Below are 21153 nucleotides of genomic sequence, written 5' to 3' on the forward strand. Positions count from 1 at the left end.
ATTTGCCGTGGCTTCACCAAGTGCACTATGAAGGAACGACACGTCCGGTCGGCGTCGTGGCTCAAGACCAGGGCCTCTACCCCAGGTGATTCACAGGAGCATGCCTCTTCTGGATCCAGCCATCCAGAGCCTGCTTCTAAGTCCTTTGAGGGCGCTCTATCTGTGAGGGCCCAAAACCAGGCCAAGCACCGAAAATCTGCTTCAGACTGGGTCGCCGCTAAAGCACATCCTGCGACGATCTGGGCGCGTTTCGTCATCACCATCTGCCTCGATCTCCAGCCACCGCTCCAGCTCTTTATCCAAGAGAAAGTCAGCTACCCCGGGGAAGCTGTGGCAGACTCCGGAGAAGGCCAAGCAGGACATGGTGTCTGACCTACGTGTGAAGGCCCAGGTGATCCAGACCATTTCGTCCTCCTCGATAGAGTTGGTGGTGGCCTCCCTTTTCGAAGGTGAAAGGGGCAAACCCAGTCCAGTGTGCCCTGGTGGCGGCCAGAGTGGCCCTTCCTCCAAGCCGGTAGAAGAGACTCCGGAGAAGAGGATGCCGGACCATAGCCAGAGACCGACCCCTCAGGACCCAAAGGGGGGGTTGCAGAGAAGAACTCCAAGGCATTGACATTTCTTCGTCCGACTAGGAGGCGATACTGTCCATCCACACCATCCAGAGTGGTGGTGGCGACAACTACGATGGGAACATGGGGGAGGTGCCCACTGGCGATGATGACGCCATCGATGGGGATGATGACATGGGCGCTGTGTCCAGTGATCAAGTCTCCCAGGTGCCTCGTAGAGACTTATCACAGGACATCATCTCGACCGTCCACAAGCTGGTTGGTGTCGGAGATTCAGAGGAGGATGCCGACGGCGCCACCAGCAGCACCACAAGTGGTGACACCGGGGCAACCACCTGCGAAGAAGAGAAGGCATCCTACACCTCCATTCCAACCATCGCTGTCCTTCACCCCCTGGGGGGGACGGGAACAGACACAGCGACAACTGACACGAACAACGACGCAGGGATGGTAGATCCTGCATCACCGCCGTGAGAGCTTCTCCACCGGACGAAGTTGGATCCTTTCATTCCATGATCACCCGTGCGTTGAAGCTTTTCTAGCTCACCCCAGAAGAGAAAAAGGAGGGCTTCCTATACCAGCACCGGGAGTCAAAGAAGAAGACCATCCTGTCGGTCCTGCTCCTGGACGACGTCTGGGATGAAGGGCTGGCTCTGCTGAGGAACCCCACCTCTGCCCCAGCGAAGAGAGACCGGCTTAAAAAAGTATCTGATGCCGGAGTCTGCACCCAAGTGTCTAAGGTCTCGGCTAGGCAGAATGATATGCAGTACCCTTTGGGAACACCACACACAATTAAGACTACAAGTGACCGTACAAATTTACCTTTGGTACAAGCCTGTACTACACAGTAAAGTGGTAGCGATGGCTGAGCAGCCAGACTTATCTCAAGAGCAAGTGAGCAGTATCAATAGTTACACAAAGGACAGCAATTACTATGATTCAAACAAACACTGATTAAAGGTTTCTGAGTAAAAGAATATACATTTATTTGCACATCAGTTGTATAACATTTCACTACAGTAAAGCAGTTCAAAAACCACACTCTTAATACACCACACCACTCCCAATAGTTTCCAGACCAGTTAAGCTCACAAAATGAAGCGGGAGCTCATGGCACTCTAGTAATTTAAAAAGGGAGGGAAAGACAATGTTGGGCATAAATTGAGCAGCGCCAACAGGTACGTACGCAGGGCAATCTAGAAAGAGGAACTACAGTGATGGAATCAAATCAAATAGGCTTATGGCCAAAGTCAATAGGAAAAAATTCTTTTGCTCAAGATCACACAGTTCAGGGTAGTTCGCGGTTAAGTCTTTGCCAAGTGTTCCGGACGAAGTTGGTCGGCAGAAAAGTTAGTTTAAAGATTAGAGAAGGACAAGCCCTCGGATTGGCGAAAGGTTTCACACAACTTCACCGCAGCTGGACGAAACGAACAACCGGATTTGCACAGTACCTTTTAAATGGAGAAGAAGCTGTAGCTGAGGCGGACGTTCCTGGCAGTTCCTGCAGGCTTGCGGTTCCTGAAGCGACTGTCGGACTGACATGAAGTAGGAAGACTGCAGGGTCCTGCAGTGCCCAGGGAAGAAACCAGCAGCAGAACAAAGCAACGAATAAAAGGTGCGCTCCTTAAAACTCAAGCAGGGTCCGACCTTCCTGGCTATCTGGCCCACTGTAGCTCTGTACAGCGAATTCGACCAGAGGAGGAAGTCCTGGCTTGCAGTTTGGGCGAACTGGTTGGTCCCACCAGCTCAGTGGAAGATGATCCGGGAAGATCTTCTCTGCTGTTGGAGTTTGAGGATTCAGACCTGCAGCAGGGCTTTACCGGGCAGTTCAGTCGTGGTAGGGGTCATCTTTCCGTCATTTCCTTGTCGGTTCTTTCATTCCAGTGGCGACTTTGCCTTTCCAGACCCAGTTTTCCCCCATTCACACAGCCTCGCTGTCAATCACACAGCAGGGTGGCTGTCCTGGCCGCACAGTCACCTAGCCAATCAAACAGGAGTGCGACTTGGGTTACCAAGGGAAGCCATGGCAGGGGTCCCAAAACCCCTCCCTCACATCCTGCCTACCCAGACTTTCAGGCGCCTAAGACCGGCTTCTGTGTAGAAGCCTGCGAAGAGACGGTGAACAAAGGAACCCCAACCTGGTTTGGCACGTAGAGAAAAACACAAGAAAGACATTTTTAAAAACAAATGGCGAATAAACCCAGCCAGAACCGAATAAAAACGTATATGGTCCAGCGGGTTTAAGTTCTAGGCTACCAAGATAGCCTAAAACAATACCAAAGTTATTTATGATAACCATGGTATGGAAAATAGGGTAGTTACCACTGCCACCAGCCAAGTCTTGGTTAAAAGGGAGCAAAACAATGCTCCAAGAGAAACAGACAAAAAGGGATAAGTGTTAACCCATTTCTAGTACTCAATGTAAGATGGTTGGTACTGGGTCTGTGGATTTAAAAAGGCTAATAAAGTCAATGGCAACTTTACATGTTCTGGGAGACAATCAGTCCCAGAAAATGGAGTCTGAGTTGGGAAGTCTAAAAGTCAACCGTTTTTCACTTCACCGAAGGTGCTGTATAACACACAGTAAAAAGATGCTTGTGGAGTAGATGAGGCTCCACAGTCTATGAACACAAAAATGTTAAACACACACAGCAGAACACATGTAAGAGTTTGGAAAAAGGACTCGCACTCTTACCAGGTGAAAAAAATAAATCCTAGAAAACCAGTAAAGCTGATGAGGGACTCAGTAGATAAGGAAAATTTGCCATTCTTGAGAATTCTCCCTAACGGGCCACCCAGAAGAAATCGTTGAGGTTGTCATATTCTTCGTCTGCACCTCCAGAAAACGAGGGGAAGAAATTGGATTCCATGGGTAGAAAGGTCATCTACTCGGCGACGGTCAAGGCAGCGAATTAGCGATCGTGGCCTGATATGACCGGGAGCTTTGGTACAAGATGGCACCACTCCTGGATTTCCTCCCCGATGACGAGCAGGTCGAGGCTTTGGTGATTCTCCAGGAAGGCGGGGTGGCGTCGGGCCACGCAATCACAGTGGCCCTGGACATTGCGGACACGGGCTTCCGCCAAATGAGAAACAGGGTTTGCCTTTGCCACTGTAGCTGGCTCAAGGCCACCAGACGAGGGTTCTGGACATGCAGTTCGGAGACCAAATGTTCGGGAAGGCAGTCGATGAATCCCTCCAGGCCATCAAGACGGAGACGCCCCGTGCCTTATGCACCCTGCAACAACACCGGTTGAAGTTGGCGCCCAGAGTCTTCACCAAGTGCCTGGCTCCGGTGGCGGCCCATCTACAACTGCAAGGAATCCATGTGTATGCTTACCTGGACGATTGGCTCATCCAGGCCAAGTCAAGGGGCATCACCGTCGATCACATGGCGAAGACCGTCTGACTGCTGACAGACCTGAGGTTCTCGGTTAATTATGAAAAGTCTTGCTTGACTCCATCGTAGGATGCTCTGTTCCTGGGATCAATGCTCGACAGTGTCCTGCCTGGCGTCACCGTCAGAGGAGAAGATAGCGGGCATTTTGGGCAAGGTGCAACGGCTAACCACCGGTCTGAGATAGACTCCTGATAGATAAGAGTACACTGACTGTACACTACTCAATGCAACAGGCTGATATGCCCCCAACATTAATAGAGGATCTATCCCAGTAGAGCTCTGCAATTGTACCACACCATATAAATAGATAACTAATAATGGCGTTGGACAAATGCAAAAGCTATGATGACAAATATGTTACCGAGCTACTGGATAAAGCCTCATTTCTGGGAGGCTCCTCGGAAGCCACCACAAACATCACTAATTGGGATGAGCTAAGCAATATGAAAAAAAGACTAATAAGAACAGAGCTGCATGGCTCCATCATGCTCGAGTACCTGAGAAAAGGGACACTACCCCGAGGTCTGGTAGTCAGAAATGAGCCAAGGCTCTTCTTAGACAACCCCAGGTTTATACTAGAATGGAGCTATGTGGCAAATAAATGCGGTCGGGACTGGCTGATTTTGATAATTGATACTGCAACAGAAATGACAGAGAAAACTCTGATAGACCTTAAAAAACTGGAGGAAGATATACAGAAAGTAATTCCTCTAGACCTCTATAAAAAAAGAGTGGACGAACTACTATTAGAGATGAACACCTTTAAAGAAGATACGTTGCGAGAACGAGTAAGAAGGATGAACAAAGATCTCACAAGCTTCAGTCATGAGAAAGCCTTTCCCTACACACAAGAATATTACTTCACCCAAGAAACAACTCCCGAGGCCGGAGAGGCAATAGGGGAGGAGGCAACCAAGGAGGCAGACCAAACAACCAACAGCATTTTTTAGAGAAGGGAACGGAGGCCTGGGACCTGGAACCCCGGGTCACACGAAGCATGATAGCCTTATGGTAAACCTTTCGGATTACCAACCAACAGAACAAGAAACTCAGGTTCTGGAAAAAGGTATGGGTTTTGTCCCCACAAACTTACATAGTCCCGTCACCTTCCGACAGGAATTCAGCCACTTCATGAGGAAAATCCACCTGCACCAATTCTTTGAGGACAATGTTCATAAACAAGAGACCTCCGATTCAGGCCTTTGTAAGAAATCTGCTTTCTGTGTACCAACAGCGGCCCAAAGTCCAGAAGCACTGGTGTTCCAAAAGAGGGTACTCAAAGAGATTAAACATCTAGAACAACAGGCTAAAGGAAAGAAGACCTTCCAAAACATTAGCCATAACGAAACCCTTGCACTTAAACAACTGTCTAGTAACCAATGAATTGTAATATGCAAGGTGGATAAAGGAGGAGCCACAGTGATCCTGAACTGTGCAGATTACGGGAATGCAACCGCCAATTGTTAGATCTTACATGCTATCAACTACTTACAGAGGACCCCACACCACGCCTACTGATAATGATTACCCATAAAGTTTCGAAAGCAAAAGAGAGGTTGGATCAGCCGAAAAGAATGTGATTTTTTCATTAAAGACAAACCACAGATTCCACAATTTTATATTTTGCCAAAAATACACAAGGCTATTGTAAACCCACCAGGGAGACCAATAGTCTCGGGTGTGAACTCTGTCTTAGAGCCTTTGTCGCGATTCGCAGACACATTTTTACAACCTATGGTGAGAAAGATGGTCTTGTTTGTACTAGACACGACACAAATCATATCGGAAGTGGAAGGGTTGAATTTCGATCCACAAACCGAGATCCTGGTGGGCCTTAATGTAGTGGCCCTATATACTAGAATTCCCCAACAACTATCTTTGGAGGTGCTAGAGGAAAAACTATTATGAGACCATACCGTGAAAACCACCCCCGTATCGTTCATCTTGTGGTGCGCGGAAATGGCCTTAGTGGAGAGCTACTTCCATTTCAACTGGGAATTCTTTAAGCAGGTACAAGGAACAGCTATGGGCGCCACCCTGGCGCCGAGCGTAGCTAATCTTTAGATGGAAGGATTTGAGACGAATATCATTATGAATGATTCTAACCCGTTCCTTAGCCATATTAGAAAATGGCATCGATATATAGATGATATTTTTGTTATCTGGACGGGCATGAACAGGAATTGGAGTAGTTTTTCAAGTGGATTGATCTGCAGAATGGATTCCTGCACTTTACGCACCAACATAGTGTAGCATCTTCCTGGACATTACCATCTGTGCCGAACCTAAAACGAAAAACTGCATGTGAAACCATTCAATAAACCAACTGATAGAAACGCTCTACTGCATTATTCTAGTTTTCATCCGCGCCATGTACGTGACAATTTACCACTGGACCAGTTTTTGAGGTTAAAAAGAAACGGCACCAACAAAACAGACTATCGGGTAGAAGCAGCCAAAATGAAAGAAAAACTTGAAGACAGAGGTTATCCGATGAAAATCACCCAGAAGGCATGGAAACGGGCAAATAATAAGAGGCACTCCTGGAATATAGGGAACAGCGAACACAGAAAGAGTAAAGTAAACGACTTGTGTTTGTTAACACGTACAATCCCCTCTCCAATGGTATCAAGAAAATCATTGGGAAAAATTGGCACATTTTGGAGAAAAGTGATCATCCAATTGCAAGACCATCATTGCTTTTAAAAGAAGTCGTAATGTAAAAGAACACCTAACCAGAAACAACATTAGTAAGAAACCGATGAAACAGAAGACATTACCACAACAATGGGGGTTTCAAGCATTGATGGGACACACACACAGTGTGGTAACTGTCTATGCTGTCCCCCTACATTCAAAAGTACAGCAGTAGACATTGGCTTACCAACCAAAAACCTTCACAAACTGTAATAAAGACATGGTCATTTATGCAGTATGGTGCCCGTGTAAAATAATCTACGCGGGTAAAACAGACAGAAAAATTAAAATTGGGATTGGGGAACACAAAAGCTGTATTAGAAATAGAACCCGGAATGCACCCCTGGTAGATCACTGGATTGAACACGACCAGACGGTGGATGACTGTCATGATGCCTACCCCCGGACATCCGGATCAAGTCCATCAGCCCCGGGAGCAGGCATCCAGATACTCATTAAAACCCCAACAGCCCCGGCTGGGGGCTGTTTGGATTCAGTCCTGGCGCCTTAGGCGCCAGGCTCATAGACTTTACTTACCTTATGCAGACCATGCTGCAAATGAATCCAAGCCAACATGAGGCCTGGATGGGACTATTTTATTACAGGGACTATTTTTTACTCGGGTGTGGTTCTGGGGAACTTCTTACCTGGGACTACTTTGCAGGTTATTTAAACCACGCCCGAAGAGCAGCTCATGCTTCGTATTATTCTGCATCCAGCAGCGAAACGCTCACTGTGTCTGCAAGTCAGCATCCAGTCTTCTGCCACGTCTGCCTCGAATCGGGAGCTCCTAGACAAAAGGAAAAGAAAGGAGAAGAGGTTAGATCACGGACATTATTTGATTCCTTACCTGATTCCGGACCCAGCACATCTCCGAGCCTGGAAAGGACATTATTTCAGCACGCGTCGCTTCGCCAGCAGCAGCGCCGCGTTATACTCACGAGTCCACCGCATCTTTCAACTCGGCGCTTCCGCCATCATTTTCTTCGTCGAAACCCAGCACCTGGGGGGAAAACAAAAGGAATAACGAGGTGGGCCGAGAAAACCGACAAAGAAAATCTCTTTGCCACCGTAGGCTTACCTGCTTTACCACCGGAGGGATTATCCTTTAATTCGCTGCATCTTTCTATGCTGCACCTATAAAGGGAGAGAAAACAGCAAGTTAAACTCATGGACTTTTACCGGACAGTGTTTGGTAATACAGAGACTTACCAGAACACCATCAGCTGCCTCCAGGCAATATTCTTTTGGACCCAGCTTCAACCTAACGAGGGAAAGGAACAAGAGTGCACATCGGACATATTGAACTCTTTGAACTTTATAGACACTGGAGTCAATATTCCTCCGGAACTCCTCCAGTATCTTCAAACCAGTGAAGTAACTGGTATCTATGCGCCCCTGCATGCCATGCAGGATGGAGATCTCATCATTTAAAAACATAAGGTGAGGTTACCAAGAGGGGATATCGGAGGTGATTAGTGGGGAGAACGAGAACAGTTTGGGGGGGGGGGGGCATCACTAAAGTCCACGGGTGGCTAAATCCCTTTCTCCGCTTGCAGGAGAATACTTCTACGAGTCCAGCAGACAAGATTAGGCGGGCCAGTCCAGACTGTCATCTCTTCACTACGCATCACGTTGGTGGAGGGCGCAGCTGTCTGGGTCCGATCGACGCCCCTGTGGGAACCAGGTGAGCGTAACAATGACATCAGTTGGACCATTTTATACAAACAAAGGCCAGGCATGGACAGCAATAAAAATAAAAACTCTTTTGAAAAAAGAACAGTTGATTTTCCTCACCAACAGCATGATCATAGGTCTCAACGAAAAAATCGACTGGTGGGTCAGAACATTTGAATCCGCCAAGTGACGTGAGACACAGAGCCGTACTGGGTAGTGCCGTAGTCGGGTGATGTATGGCTGCTATGCATCAGTGGTGACATGGCCAGCGTATACGATCCAAAATCGAGCTCACTCTACCATAGCCAACCTGGGCTTGATGAGCTAACTGCACTAAAAGAAAACACCAATGATTAATGGTTTGCGCCGAGGCTTTAATGCGCAGGCGCTCACCGGGAACACCAACATAAAAGAATCCAGACATGCCGGAAACCAACAGAAGCCACCCCGGAAGTGATTTACTGCTGACAGGACGCGGACGAACAAGCTACGAATGAGCGCGGAACCCCTTTTAAACACCAACGGTAAGAGAGCTCATAAAAACATTTTTCTAAAACTAGGACAGGAGCCTTGATGGTGGAGAAACTGCTTAACAATAAGTGTGGCCACGCCGGCTTTGACTTGCATCAACAAAAGCATTACTTGTGTAATTGAAAGAGTAAAGAAACCGCCAGTCCGCTTGTAAATGACGATTCTGGTCTCGAGTAAATAAACTGTGCGCACGGGCGGGGTATGAGGCAATGGTTAATGCCCAGGAATCTAGACATAATACCCCAGCCGCAACGGGCAAATGTGTAAACATATGGTTTCTCTCGTTTAGAGATGGCACTCCCGCGAGTTGAGCAGGAACGGCGGTAAATGCATGATGGGTCCAGATGGGAAGCGCCTGTAATCGCACAGCAGTGAAACAATCAGTTTGGGCTTGGGAACAAAAGAAACTAAAACAACACGTCCTGAGGCAAAGCCATTTAAAGTAAGTTCCCCTAGCTCCAGCTCTGAAGCATGAATTGCAACATAGGCAACTAACCACTGACATTTGATGTGGATTTCCCTATTTTAGAGACATATGGGCCCATCCCGGTTGGATAAGGATTAAGCAAGATGCCTACCAGAAGGCGAGTGAAATTTGACGACCTTCTAAAGATGTCAGAAATGGAACCCGCCCAACTGGTTAAACCCACTGTGATATGTGCCAAATTGATACCATGTGACGTGCGTGATTAAGTGGGCCTTTCTTTTCACTTTCCTTAGCTCAGAGAGAAGATTACTTCCCTCTCCAATTATCTGCCCAGAACAATAGAAGCAGCGGACATAGAGATGACAAAAGGGTGAGTGGAATACTTCTCCAGCATGGGGTCTGGCTTGGATTCACATGCTCATGAATATTCCCCGTCGTCAGGCTGGGAATCCTCGGTAAAGAAAAATCAGTATCAGTTTCGTTTCTGATCTGTCTTTCGTAGTAGTAACCAATCACTGATCTCTGCGTCATACTGACCACAGCCAATGACTGCTCTCTCCCTAAGCCCCGCCTCTGGCAGCCATCTTCAGATTTTTACCGCACGTTCAAGTGTTGGGAGTCTTCGTGCTTAGCTCTCGAGCTTTTACTGCGTGTTTTGCGCTTTTTCAGGTGAATTTTCACATTTTTTCGGTTAATCGAGCCTCAAGCTCCACCGTTTCTACTCCCGTTAACGGCTACCAGTTGCAGGATTTTCCTACGCCCCTCAAGGGTGAAGATTTCGTCGAATCAACTTCTTGAAGGATTCCAGAAGATTCGCGGCCTACTTAGAGATGGCCCAGGACGCGAGTTCGTCACCCGGACCCAAGCTGTTTCGCAGCTGCCCTGGATGCCGGCTGCAGAATGTGTTTAAGGAGGACGAACATTTGCGATGCCTCTACTGTCTTCATGGGGACAAGACTCATGTAGAGAAGGACTTCCAGTTCTGCAAGAACTTGTCGGAGCGGACCATGAGGGACCGTCGATCCCGTCTCACCAGCTGGTTGGAGAAGGGCTCAGCGGGTGAGAAGAAGAAGAAAGGGTCCGAGCAGGCTTTTAAGTCCTGTGCGGGCGCTCCGGCAACGGGGGCCCAACACCAGGCCAAGCGCCACGAGTCTGCTGGCTCCGGGAGCGCCGAAAGGTCAGGCTCTTCGGTCGCCAGGCAGGGCGCACCTTCCCCGGCACTGTCAACCACGAGCCAGCGCTCCAGTTCGGGGAAGAGGAAGTCCGAGATCCCGGGTAAGCTTCCGGAGAAGCCCCGTCTGATCTCAGAAGAGGGGGTGCGAGACGTCGCCCCTCCCCCTAAGGAGAAGGCCCGGGACGCACCTAAGGTGGTGAAGGCCCCTACCCAGCAGGCAAAGGCCTCCATCGAGGCGATCGTGGCGACTCTGGCCAAGCCGGCAGAAACCCCGCCAGCGAAGACTGCCTCCGGGACTAGGGTTTTCCTGCCGCCAAGGAGGGAATCCTCTTTTCAGCCCATCGTCATGGCCACCATGATGGAAGAAGTGAGGGGGGGCACGATAGCTCGTAGTCAGCCTCGGAGGAGGAACTGACCGAGGCCGTGAGGAATCTCGAAGTCCAATTCGAGAATGTTCGATCCCGTAAGGAAGATCCTCGGGAGATAACCGAGGAAGACGATGATGGCGAGGAAGAGCAGCCTTCCCTTCCGGCGCAGCCGGAACCTAGGCCTCAGGATAGCTCGGCGGCCATTTTGTTTGCGATCCAGTCCTTATGCTCTGAGATAAGGACGAGATTCCCACGGCCCAGGCCGGAGGACTCGCAACCTTGCCTGTCGGGAAGTCCTCAGAACAAACGACGGAGGACCCAACCCTCTCCTCCACTCGCCCCGTAAGCCCTACAGTTCCCTCCTCATCCTCCCACGAGTCGGGAGATGACGGTGCGATGGGCACGACGACGGGTTCTAAGGGCGACGACGACGACGGAACGGGTCTCCAGTCGCACGGGCCTCGCCGCCCGACGAGATTGGCTCATTCCACGCCATGATCGCCAGGGCGTCCAAATTGTTCCAGCTCTGCCCGGAGGAGCAGAAAAAGGAAGGTTTCCTCTATCAGCGCCGGGAGGCCAAGAGGAAGACTGTCATCGCGGTGCCTCTAATCGATGACATCTGGGAGGAGGGCCTGTCGGTTCTCAAGAACCCCTCCACGGCACCAGCCAAACGGGACCGATACGAGAAGAAGTACCGGGTCCCCGAAACCACTCCCCTGTGCCTCAGGGCCCAGCCAACGCCAGACTCGGTCGTCTCGGCGGCGGCGAAGAAGAAAGCGGCGGAGTCAGGAGCCTCGATGTCGAATTCCCCGCCGGACGGCGAGGGAAAGAAGTTGGACGCCATGGGGCAGCGGGTCATTTCGTCGGCGGCGACGACCATCAAAGCGGCCAACGCCCTGGCGATCGTGGCCCGTTACGACAGGGAGCTCTGGTTTAAGCTGGCCCCCATATTGGACTTCCTACCGGACGACAAGAGGTCTGAGGCCCTGGAAATACTTCAAGAAGGCGAGGTGGCGTCGGACCACGCCATAACTGTGGCAACCGATATTGCCGATACCGGGTTCCGCCAGCTGGGCAACGGTGTTTGCCTACGACGACGGATAAAAAAAGATATCTTGTATCAAAGACCCTGCAGCATTAATTGCTTGAAACTAACAATTGCAAAAAGGGACTATCATTGAACAATACCTAGAAATTGGGCCATGATACTCGTTTATTTACTGAACCAGTATCACATGTATGTCCTATTTGCACTCTTCTTTATGATTTAATCATTATAATGTAAAGAAATTAATATTAATCCAATGTTCTTTGTGTTTTTTGTTTTTTATTGTGTCAAAACACTTATGCACATTGTAATCTCTTTCTACAAAAAAAAGTTGCTTCCTAAATGTATTATGTGAATGTATTTGTATTTTGTTCTATTTTTTGGTTGAGATTATAACTTTGTTGACTTCCGATTATGTGTTCTGGTTTTCTTTAAATATATGTTTTTGATGTCCTCGGAGGTAGAAAGTGAATGTCTTGCACTTTTTCCTTAATTATATGAGTTACCTTTTATTTTATTTCTCAAACACTGGAAGCACCAACGTAATGTTTGTCCTTTGAAACACACAGCTACTTTATTATTTGGGTGGTTATATAAGAACAGCGGTAGATTCATACTTTAGGATTTCCACAATTTGGAAACCTCTCAGAGATATTAATTCATTATTTGAAACAAAAAGAAAAAAAGAAATAATATGAAAATAATTATTAGCAAGGGTACATTTTTCTGTTTAGATATACGACGACGGGGTTGGCTCCGGGCGACCGACTTCCGTCAGGATGTCCAGACCAGGGTGTTGGACATGCCGTTCGAGGGCAGCAACTTGTTCGGGAAGGCCGTGGACGAATCCCTCCAAGCCATAAAGACGGACACGGCCCGCGCCCTAGGAGCCCTTCAGCAACGACAGCCCTTTCGGAGCTCCGGAGGCAGACAGGGTGCCTCCAAGGGATCCAGCGGTGGCTCGTCCTACCGCCAGGCGGCATGCTCCTCGTCTCAGGAGGCCTACAGGGATCATGGCAAGCAGGGAGCGCCTCGCCGCCGTCGGCAAGGTGGCCAGGGCGGCAAGGCCACCTCCAAGCAGGACTGAACCGGCCATGGCCTCGGGCCCCCACCGAAGCACCCCGGCGGGAGGCCGGCTGACGAAGTTCGTCGGCGTGTGGAAGTCCATCTCCACCGACCGTTGGGTGCTGGATACCCTGGCAAGAGGACACTCTATCGAATTCCTGAAGAAGTGCCCTCACGTTCCACCTGTGGCCAGGAAGGAAAATCCCGTCCCGCAACTGCTGTTGGAAGTACGGGCGATGCTCAGGAAAGGCGCCATCGAGCTTGTCCCGAAGAGGCTCCGGGGCTCCGGGGTGTACTCAAGGTACTTCCTCGTCAGGAAGAAGACGGGTGGCTGGCGCCCCGTCCTGGACCTTCGTCGTTTGAACAAATACATCAGGTCACAAAATTTCAGGGTGGTCATCCTCCAGCACGTGCTGGGACAGCTGGAGGAAGGAGACTTTCTATCGTCGTTGGACCTGGAGGATGCTTACTTCCACGTTCCCATCCTCTAAAGTCACCGAAAGTTCCTCAGGTTCGTCGTCCAGGGACGCCACTACCAATTCAGAGCACTGCCATTCAGATTGAAGTCGGCCCCCAGGGTCTTTACCAAGTGCCTAGCACCGGTGGCGGCGCGGCTGCACCTGCAGGGGATTCACATCTACCCTTACCTGGACGACTGGCTCATCCGCTCAAGGACGAGGGAACTCGCCGTCGAACACACTGCGAGGACCGTCCAGCTACTCACAGACCTGGGATTCGCCATAAATTACCCAAAGTCCCACCTGGTGCCGTCTCAGGTGGCCCTGTTTCTGGGAGCGAAGCTCGATACAGTGAGGCGCCTGGCGGCACCGTCGGAAGAACGGACGAAGACCATTCTAGGCAAAGTGCAGCGTCTGCTAGCCACGGACGTGGCCAGGGTGAGGTCCATCAAGTCCCTCCTGGGGATGATGTCCTCTTGCATCTACCTGGTGCGCCTCTGCAGACTACGGATGCGCCCTCGTCAAGAATTTCTCGACACCCGTTGGATGCAGGCGACAGGCACCTTCGAAGACAGGGTCCCCCTCAACGAGGTGTTCCGGCGGGCGATTCTGTGGTGGGGCGTTCGAGCGCACCTCGCGGCGGGCAAGGACTTTCAGACGCCGGCATACCAGGAGACGGTGACGACGGGCGCCTCCCTGGAAGGCTGGGGCGCCCACACCGGAGATCTCCACGCAAGAGCCCTCTGGCTCCCGGAGGAGAGGCTCCTGCACATCAACGTCCTGGAACTCCGAGCCGTGTTCTGGGCTCTCAAATCGTTCCTCCCTTCGCTCAAGGGCAAGGTGGTGCGAATCTTCACGGACAACACCACGACAATGTTTTACATACGGAAGCAGGGAGGATCTGTGGCACTGGGCGGTCGCCCAGGGGATGTTCCTGGTTCCCTTCCACCTGGCAGGAGAAAGAAACACCATCGCTGACTCGCTCAGCAGGGAGCTGCGCGCGTGTCACGAGTGGGAACTGCGCCAGGATCCGGTGGATCGACTCTTCCGACGATGGGGCAAACCTCAAATCGACCTGTTCGCAACAGCGACGAACTCGAAGTGCAGGAGGTTCACTAGCAGGTTTCCCCAGCTGAGAAGCATGGGCGATGCGTTCTCGTTACCCTCGGATGGCCTATACCTGTATGCGTTCCCACCGTTGCCGTTGCTGCTTCGACTCATCAACCAGCTCAAGAAGTCCCGGTGCAGGAGGATCCTCGTCGCACCGGCGTGGTCGAGGCAGATCTGGTTCCTGGACCTTCTGGACTTGTCAACGTCCCCTCCCATCAAGCTGTCGGCGGACGCGGACCTTCTCTCCAGAGAAGGAGGCGCCATCTTCCACCACAACCCGGCATTGCTGAACCTGCAGGCTTGGCTCCTGCAGCGCTAGAGTTTGGAGGCTACGATATACCGGCCGATTGCAGAGAAGTTCTTGCAAAGGCCAGGGCGTACTTGACTCTCAAATGCTACGGTCATGAGTGGAAGAGGTTCTCTATCTGGTGCCGAGCACAGAAGATCAACCCCCTACGGATTACAGCACCTCAAGTGCTGCTGTACCTGCTACCGCTGGCAAAGGCTGGGCTAGCCCATGCCTCCATTAAGATTCATCTGGCGGCGATCTCCAGATATACCAGAACCACAGGATGGACGTCCATGTGGCCCCATCGACTGGTAAAAGAGTTTATGAAAGGACTGTTCAGGTCGTTCCTGCCGGTGAAGGCCCCGGCCCCGGCGTGGGAACTTAACGTGGTGCTGACCAGGCTCATGGGGCCCCCATTCGAGCCGATGCACTCTACACCGATGAAGTTTGTGTCGTGGAAGACTGCATTCCTGGTGGCCATTACCTCCGCACGACGAGTGGGAGAGATCCAGGCCCTATCCTGCAAAGCACCGTACTTTACTTTCCATGCCTCGAGGATGGTGCTTAGGACGCACCCCTCCATTATGCCGAAGGTGCCGTCGGACTTCCATCTTAACGAGCCCCTGGTGTTACCTGTTTTCTTCCTGTCTCCTTCGTCGCCGGCCGAGAGGACTTTGCACTCGCTGGATGTGGCTAGAGCGCTGAAGTTCTACGTGGACCGCACGAAGAGTTTTCGGAGGACATCACAGCTATTCGTGATCTTTGGACCTGTGAATCAAGGGAAGGCTCTCTCGAAGTCTTCTCTTTCCAGATGGCTCTCCGGGTGCATCATGCACTGCCACCGGTTGGCTAACCGACCGCTGCCAGGCCGTCCGAGAGCCCATTCGATCAGAGCGATCGCTGCTACTATGGCGTTCTTATCTGGTGTGCCCCTGCTGCACATCTGCAGGGCTGCTACGTGGAGGTTGACGCACACCTTCACGAGATTCTACTGCGTCGATCGGGATTCCAGGGTCGGCCAAGCAGTGCTGCGCAACCTGTTCGCTTAAGGTGAGCCTGGTGAGGAGGTAAGAGATGCTTAATGTTGAGTTTTTTGTATTGCTTAATGTTGATCCTTTTGCCACCTCCCGTGGTTGTGCATGTGTGTACTGCTATGTATTCTTATATTCATGAGCATGTGAATCCATGCCAGACCCCATGCTGGAGAAGGAACAAGTTACTTACCTGTAACTGTTGTTCTCCAGCATGGGTCTGGCATGGATTCACATGCGAACCCTCCCGCCTACCCCTCTGCGGCTCTTCACTTGGTCATACTGCCACTTCACGTGCTACCAAATCTGAAGATGGCTGCCAGAGGCGGGGCTTAGGGAGAGGGCAGTCATTGGCTGTGGTCAGTATGACGCAGAGATCAGTGATTGGTTACTACTACGAAAGACCGATCAGAAACGAAACTGATACTGATTTTTCTTTACAGAGGATTCCCAGCCTGACGACGGGGAATATTCATGAGCATGTGAATCCATGCCAGACCCATGCTGGAGAACAACAGTTACAGGTAAGTAACTTGTTCCTTCTGCACGATTTACCCGGTCAGGGTAGATTGAGAATATATGATGCCCCCGAATTAATACATACCCACATAACCTTGTAAAAGGGATAGGTATGAGTTAAGAACTGATAATACTCAGCCGTTTCAAGAGGTTTAGAAGCGTGTTTCTGACTAAACGGTTGTTTAGTATACTGACTGCTATTATTGAATTATAGTTGTCTTATGAGCTCAGCAGTTGAATAGGTTACTGATACTCCTATTCCTTGTTGTTGCTCCTCGATAGGTGGTGATTTCCTTCCAGATAGACGGACTACAAGGGTACCAAAAACCCCTAAAGAGAAAATACCACTAGAATTCCAACGCAACCTGTTGAGATGAAATTGCTTGTAGTAATCAATGTCTGATTTTAGGTTATTACGTTGACAGATATGTTATGTATGTCTTACTAACCCCTCACTAAAGACCCTGAAGAATTTCCGAGCATTGATTGCAGTTACACTTCAAACGGAAAGAAACATGTCGGGCACCAGTTGTGTTTGTTGAATGAGATGGTGACAATGAATGAAGAAAAGAGTGAATGGAATGAGATTAAGTGAGATGTGCTCAGTGAGGTATGGCCTAGTGTGATAAGCAACACAGCACAGCACACTTTAATGGTCAAGAATTTAAATTAGCTAACTTACTGGTTGAAGGGGTAAAAGTCACATACCTTTACCATACATACCAAGTCTAGAAGGCACGTGCACATACCACTGTGAACGTGCCTTCTAGACTTTTATGGTAGGAGACTAAATAAGCACTTTAATAACACACTGATGGTGTTAATATTTGCGTGTAAGTGAACAATAAAATATGTATATTTGTTTTACAAATTTGCGTTTAAATGGTGTTCTTTCCCATGTCCATAAGTGAATATGGTACGGGAATAGAGTCCACCTAGAGAAGGTAGCAACGATTAGCACCAGCTTTCTTGTTTCAAAGTGTTAAGGGTTAATCCCTTTATGTTGAGGGTATACTGGTGCTACTTACCCCTCTATCTCTCCTTTTGGTTTGAAGAGGCAACGGCTGTTGCAACTGAGAGTCGCTGCAGTGAGGACCATCAAGTTCGCTGGTCGGCATGATGTCATCATGCATATACCCGTTTCGGCTCTGCAGATTGCAGATGCGTCCTCTACAGGAATTCCTCGACACCTGTTTCGTCCAGCTGTCCGGAGACTTCCAGGCCAAAACCTTTCGGTCGAGCGATACGGTAGTGGGATGTGCGCTCCAAAGTCGCCGGAGGCACGGACTTCCAAAGCCCTGCGTACCAGGAGAAGGTCATGGCAGACACTTCCCTGGAAGGATGGGGAGCCCACACAGACGTCTTCACGCCAGAGGTCTAAGGCTTCTGGAAGAGAAGACGCTACATATCAAAGTCCTGGAGCTACGGGCGGTGTTTTGTGCCCTCTGGTCATTTCTGCCGTCCCTCAAGGGCAAAGTTTTAAGGGTCTTCACCGACAATACCACCACAATGTTTTACATCCGGAAGCAGCGGGGCACCAGATCCCCAGCACTCTCCAAAGAGGCGCAGGACTTGTGGCACTGGACCATTACTTATCCCGTTTCACCTGGCAGGAGTAAAGAACACCGGTTCTCTCAGCAGAGAGCTGCGCTCCTGCCATGAGTCGGAGCTTCCGCACGATCAAGTGGACAACCTTTTCCTCAAATGGGGCAGTACCCAGATCGATCTGATTGCGACGGCAAACACCAAGTGCCGAAGGTTTGCCAGCAGGTTCCCCAGCCAGGGAGCATGGGGGACGCATTCTCATTCCATTGGGAAGACCTGTTTCTGTATGTGTTCCCTCTGTTTCCGCTACTACTACAATTCATCAACTCAGACAGTACTGTTGCAGGATGATCCTCGTCGCACCAGCGTGGCCGAGGCAGATCTGCTCCCTGCACCTTCTCGGCATGTCAGCGTGTACCCTCCAGTCAGCCGGCAGACTGCAAGGAGATACTCGGCAAGGCCAGAGCATCATTTAATTTAAAATGCTACGGACACAGATGGAAGCGCTTTACTGTTTGGTGCCGTTCACAGAAGATCAGCCCTCTGACGGTCACGGCCCCTCAAGTACTTCCATATTTACTGTCAATGGCTAAATCGGGGCTGGCTCATGCCCCCTTCAAGGTTCATATGGCGGCTATCTCCCGGTACACCAGATCTCCGGGCCGGTCTTCTCTGTGGCCGCACCGTCTAGTTAAGGAATTCATCAAGGGACTGTTCCGCTCATTCCCACCGGTGCAGGTCCTCAATGTGGTGCTGACTAGGCTCATTGGGGCTCCATTTGAACCTATGCATTAAGCTCTGCACAAGTTTATGTTGTGGAAGACCGCTTTCCCCGTGGCCATCATCTCTGCACGAGTAGTTGAGATCCAGGCCCTGTCTTGCAAGCAGCCTTACTTGAGTTTTCACGAGACGAGGGTGGTGCTGTGGACGCACCCCTGCTTCATGCCCAAGGTGCCGTCGGAATTTCATCTCACCTAGCCCTTGGTGTTACCTGTGTTTTTTCCGACACCTTCGTCGCCGGCTGAAAAGTCTTTGCACTCCCTGGATGTGGCTAGAGCGCCAAAGTTTTATTTGGCCCGCACAAAGAGTTTCCGGAAAACATCTCTGCTTTTTGTGAACTTTGGTCCTGTGAACCATGGTAAGGCGCTGTCTAAGGCTTCCATTGCCAGGTGGCTTTCCGGCTGTATCACTCACTGTTCCCGGGTTGGCAAACTGACCGCTGCCTGGCCGTCCAAGAGCCCATTCCACCTGAGCGATCGCTGCTACTACGGCCTGTCTGGTGTACCCTGCTAGACATTTGCAGGGCTGCTAATTGGAGGTTGACGCACACCTTCACGAAATTCTACTCCGTCGACAGGGTTTCCAGAGAGTCGGCCAAGCAGTGCTGTGCAACCTTTTCGCTTGAAAGTGAGCCTGGTGAGGAGGTAAGAGATTGCTTATGTTGAGCCTTGCCACCTCCCGTGGTTGTGCATGTATGTACTGCTATGTATTCTTTATTCATGAGCATGTGAATTCATGCCAGACCCCATGCTGGAGAAGGAACAAGTTACTTGCCTGTAACTGTTGTTCTCCAGCATGGGTCTGCCATGTATTCACTTGCAAACCCTTCCGGCTGCCCCTCTTATCTTGGTCCTACTGCCACTTTACATGCTACCAAATCTGAAGATGGCTGCCAGAGTAGGGGCTTGGGTAGAGGGAAGTCATTAGCTGGGAGCAGTATGACCCAGAGCTCAGTGATTGGTTTATAGGAAAAAGACAGTTTGTCAACCAAACTGAAACAGGTTTTTATTTTACAGAGGATTCCCAGCCTGACTGGGAATATTCATGAGCATGTAAATCCATGCCAGAGAACAACAGTTACAAGTAAGTAATTTGTTCCTTAGCTATCACGATTTGGGCTAGGGACCATTTCTTTTTGGACTTGGAGGATCATCATTAGTTTTTTATGTTGGTAACTTCTCCCATATCAGCAGGACTAGTGAGCCGTTCTGTTTTTATTTTAAATAAAAACCCTTTAACATGTCAGTACTTAGTCCGACTCCTCCTTCTGGTTTGCCACATAATCCATGCTGGAGCAGTATTTTTCCACGCAAGTAACATTTTACTTCCTCTTGTAGCACTGCTATGTTCACTGACTGAGCTGATGAATGGTTTGTACTAGTGGGTCATCCTTTGCATTACTAGGGAATGAGAAAAGGTTGTTATCCCATAGCAACAAGGCAGTAGATGTTGTTGCCTGGAGAATGCATATCAGATGTTTTGTCTGAGTGTGAATGTGAAGGTGCTAGAGCAAGAGGTTTGGGTGTGTGTGTGTGGGGGGGTGATGCTTTGGAGCACAGAGTTGCCCTTGCCTGAAGAGTTGTGTGGTGGTTTCATTGCTTTCTGATAAACTGGCAATATAGTCTTGACTTTCTGGGAAGCATTTGATGATACCTTAACCTTCTGTGTCGAAATGTATGGGGTCCTTCTATTTGTGAGTCATTTAAACTGTCCTTTAATTCTGCCTGAGGTCTGTCAAGTTCCTTGGCTGCCTGGCTAGGGGTTTTTGCACCCAGCTTAAGTGATGCCTTTCCGCTGGGGGTGTAGGTCCTTTGGTCCTGATAGAAACAATGGTAGAACTTCATCCCTGATGGATGCTTTTGGTGCTCTTTTGTTCAGAAACAAGTATTAGGTGGTTCTGGAAGTTCTCAAAGGATCATTCTTTGCTTCATCAACTTAAGATAATTTATGTAAATAGGCTTCTAAGTCAGTTTTTGCTGTTGTTGTTTAGCTACATGAAAGTAACTATGATGCTGGGAAAGCTTTGCAACGTCTGGTGAAGAAACCGGTCCCCAAGCTCATAGAGAAGTGCTGGACAGAGGATGAAGTGGTAAGAAATTTACTATTTTTCTTTGGTTGGGGCTGGGGTGGGGAGGGGCATGGTGATGAAGGTTTATGCAGGGCAACCAGCCTTAATTGAATGATCTAATGCTATGGGGGTACTTTTCCATGTTACCAGAGATGTAAGTTCAGGCCCACTGTGTAAGCAGCTTACACAATACTTTTATTATTTTATTTTATTGTGTTTTTAATTAATAGTACTTTTACGAAAAAAGACATACAGAAACTTGTTTTTAAAAAAGAGATAATGTAGAAAGATGGGTCCAAAATGTGTTTTCCATTTATTAACAGTAAAAACACATAATATGAAAATTTCATCCGTGGTAACACTCCTGATCAACAGCAGTTCACAACATGAGCGTTAT

General features: G+C 49.6%; 1 protein-coding gene across 14 annotated transcripts in view; it reads left to right on the top strand.

Moving 5' to 3' along the window:
• RERE (arginine-glutamic acid dipeptide repeats) overlaps positions 1-21153 on the top strand; it is a 2107422-nt gene that overhangs the window by 1143404 nt on the left and 942865 nt on the right. For all 14 annotated transcript variants that reach the window (XM_069610039.1, XM_069610046.1, XM_069610044.1 and 11 more), the window contains one exon: positions 20679-20777. In XM_069610039.1, coding sequence (XP_069466140.1) covers positions 20679-20777 — 99 coding nt within the window. The remainder of the gene's footprint in view (positions 1-20678; positions 20778-21153) is intronic.

The sequence above is a fragment of the Ambystoma mexicanum genome, chromosome 8, assembly GCF_040938575.1.
Source record: "Ambystoma mexicanum isolate Mex_15411 chromosome 8, UKY_AmexF1_1, whole genome shotgun sequence".
NCBI classification, from domain to species: domain Eukaryota; kingdom Metazoa; phylum Chordata; class Amphibia; order Caudata; family Ambystomatidae; genus Ambystoma; species Ambystoma mexicanum.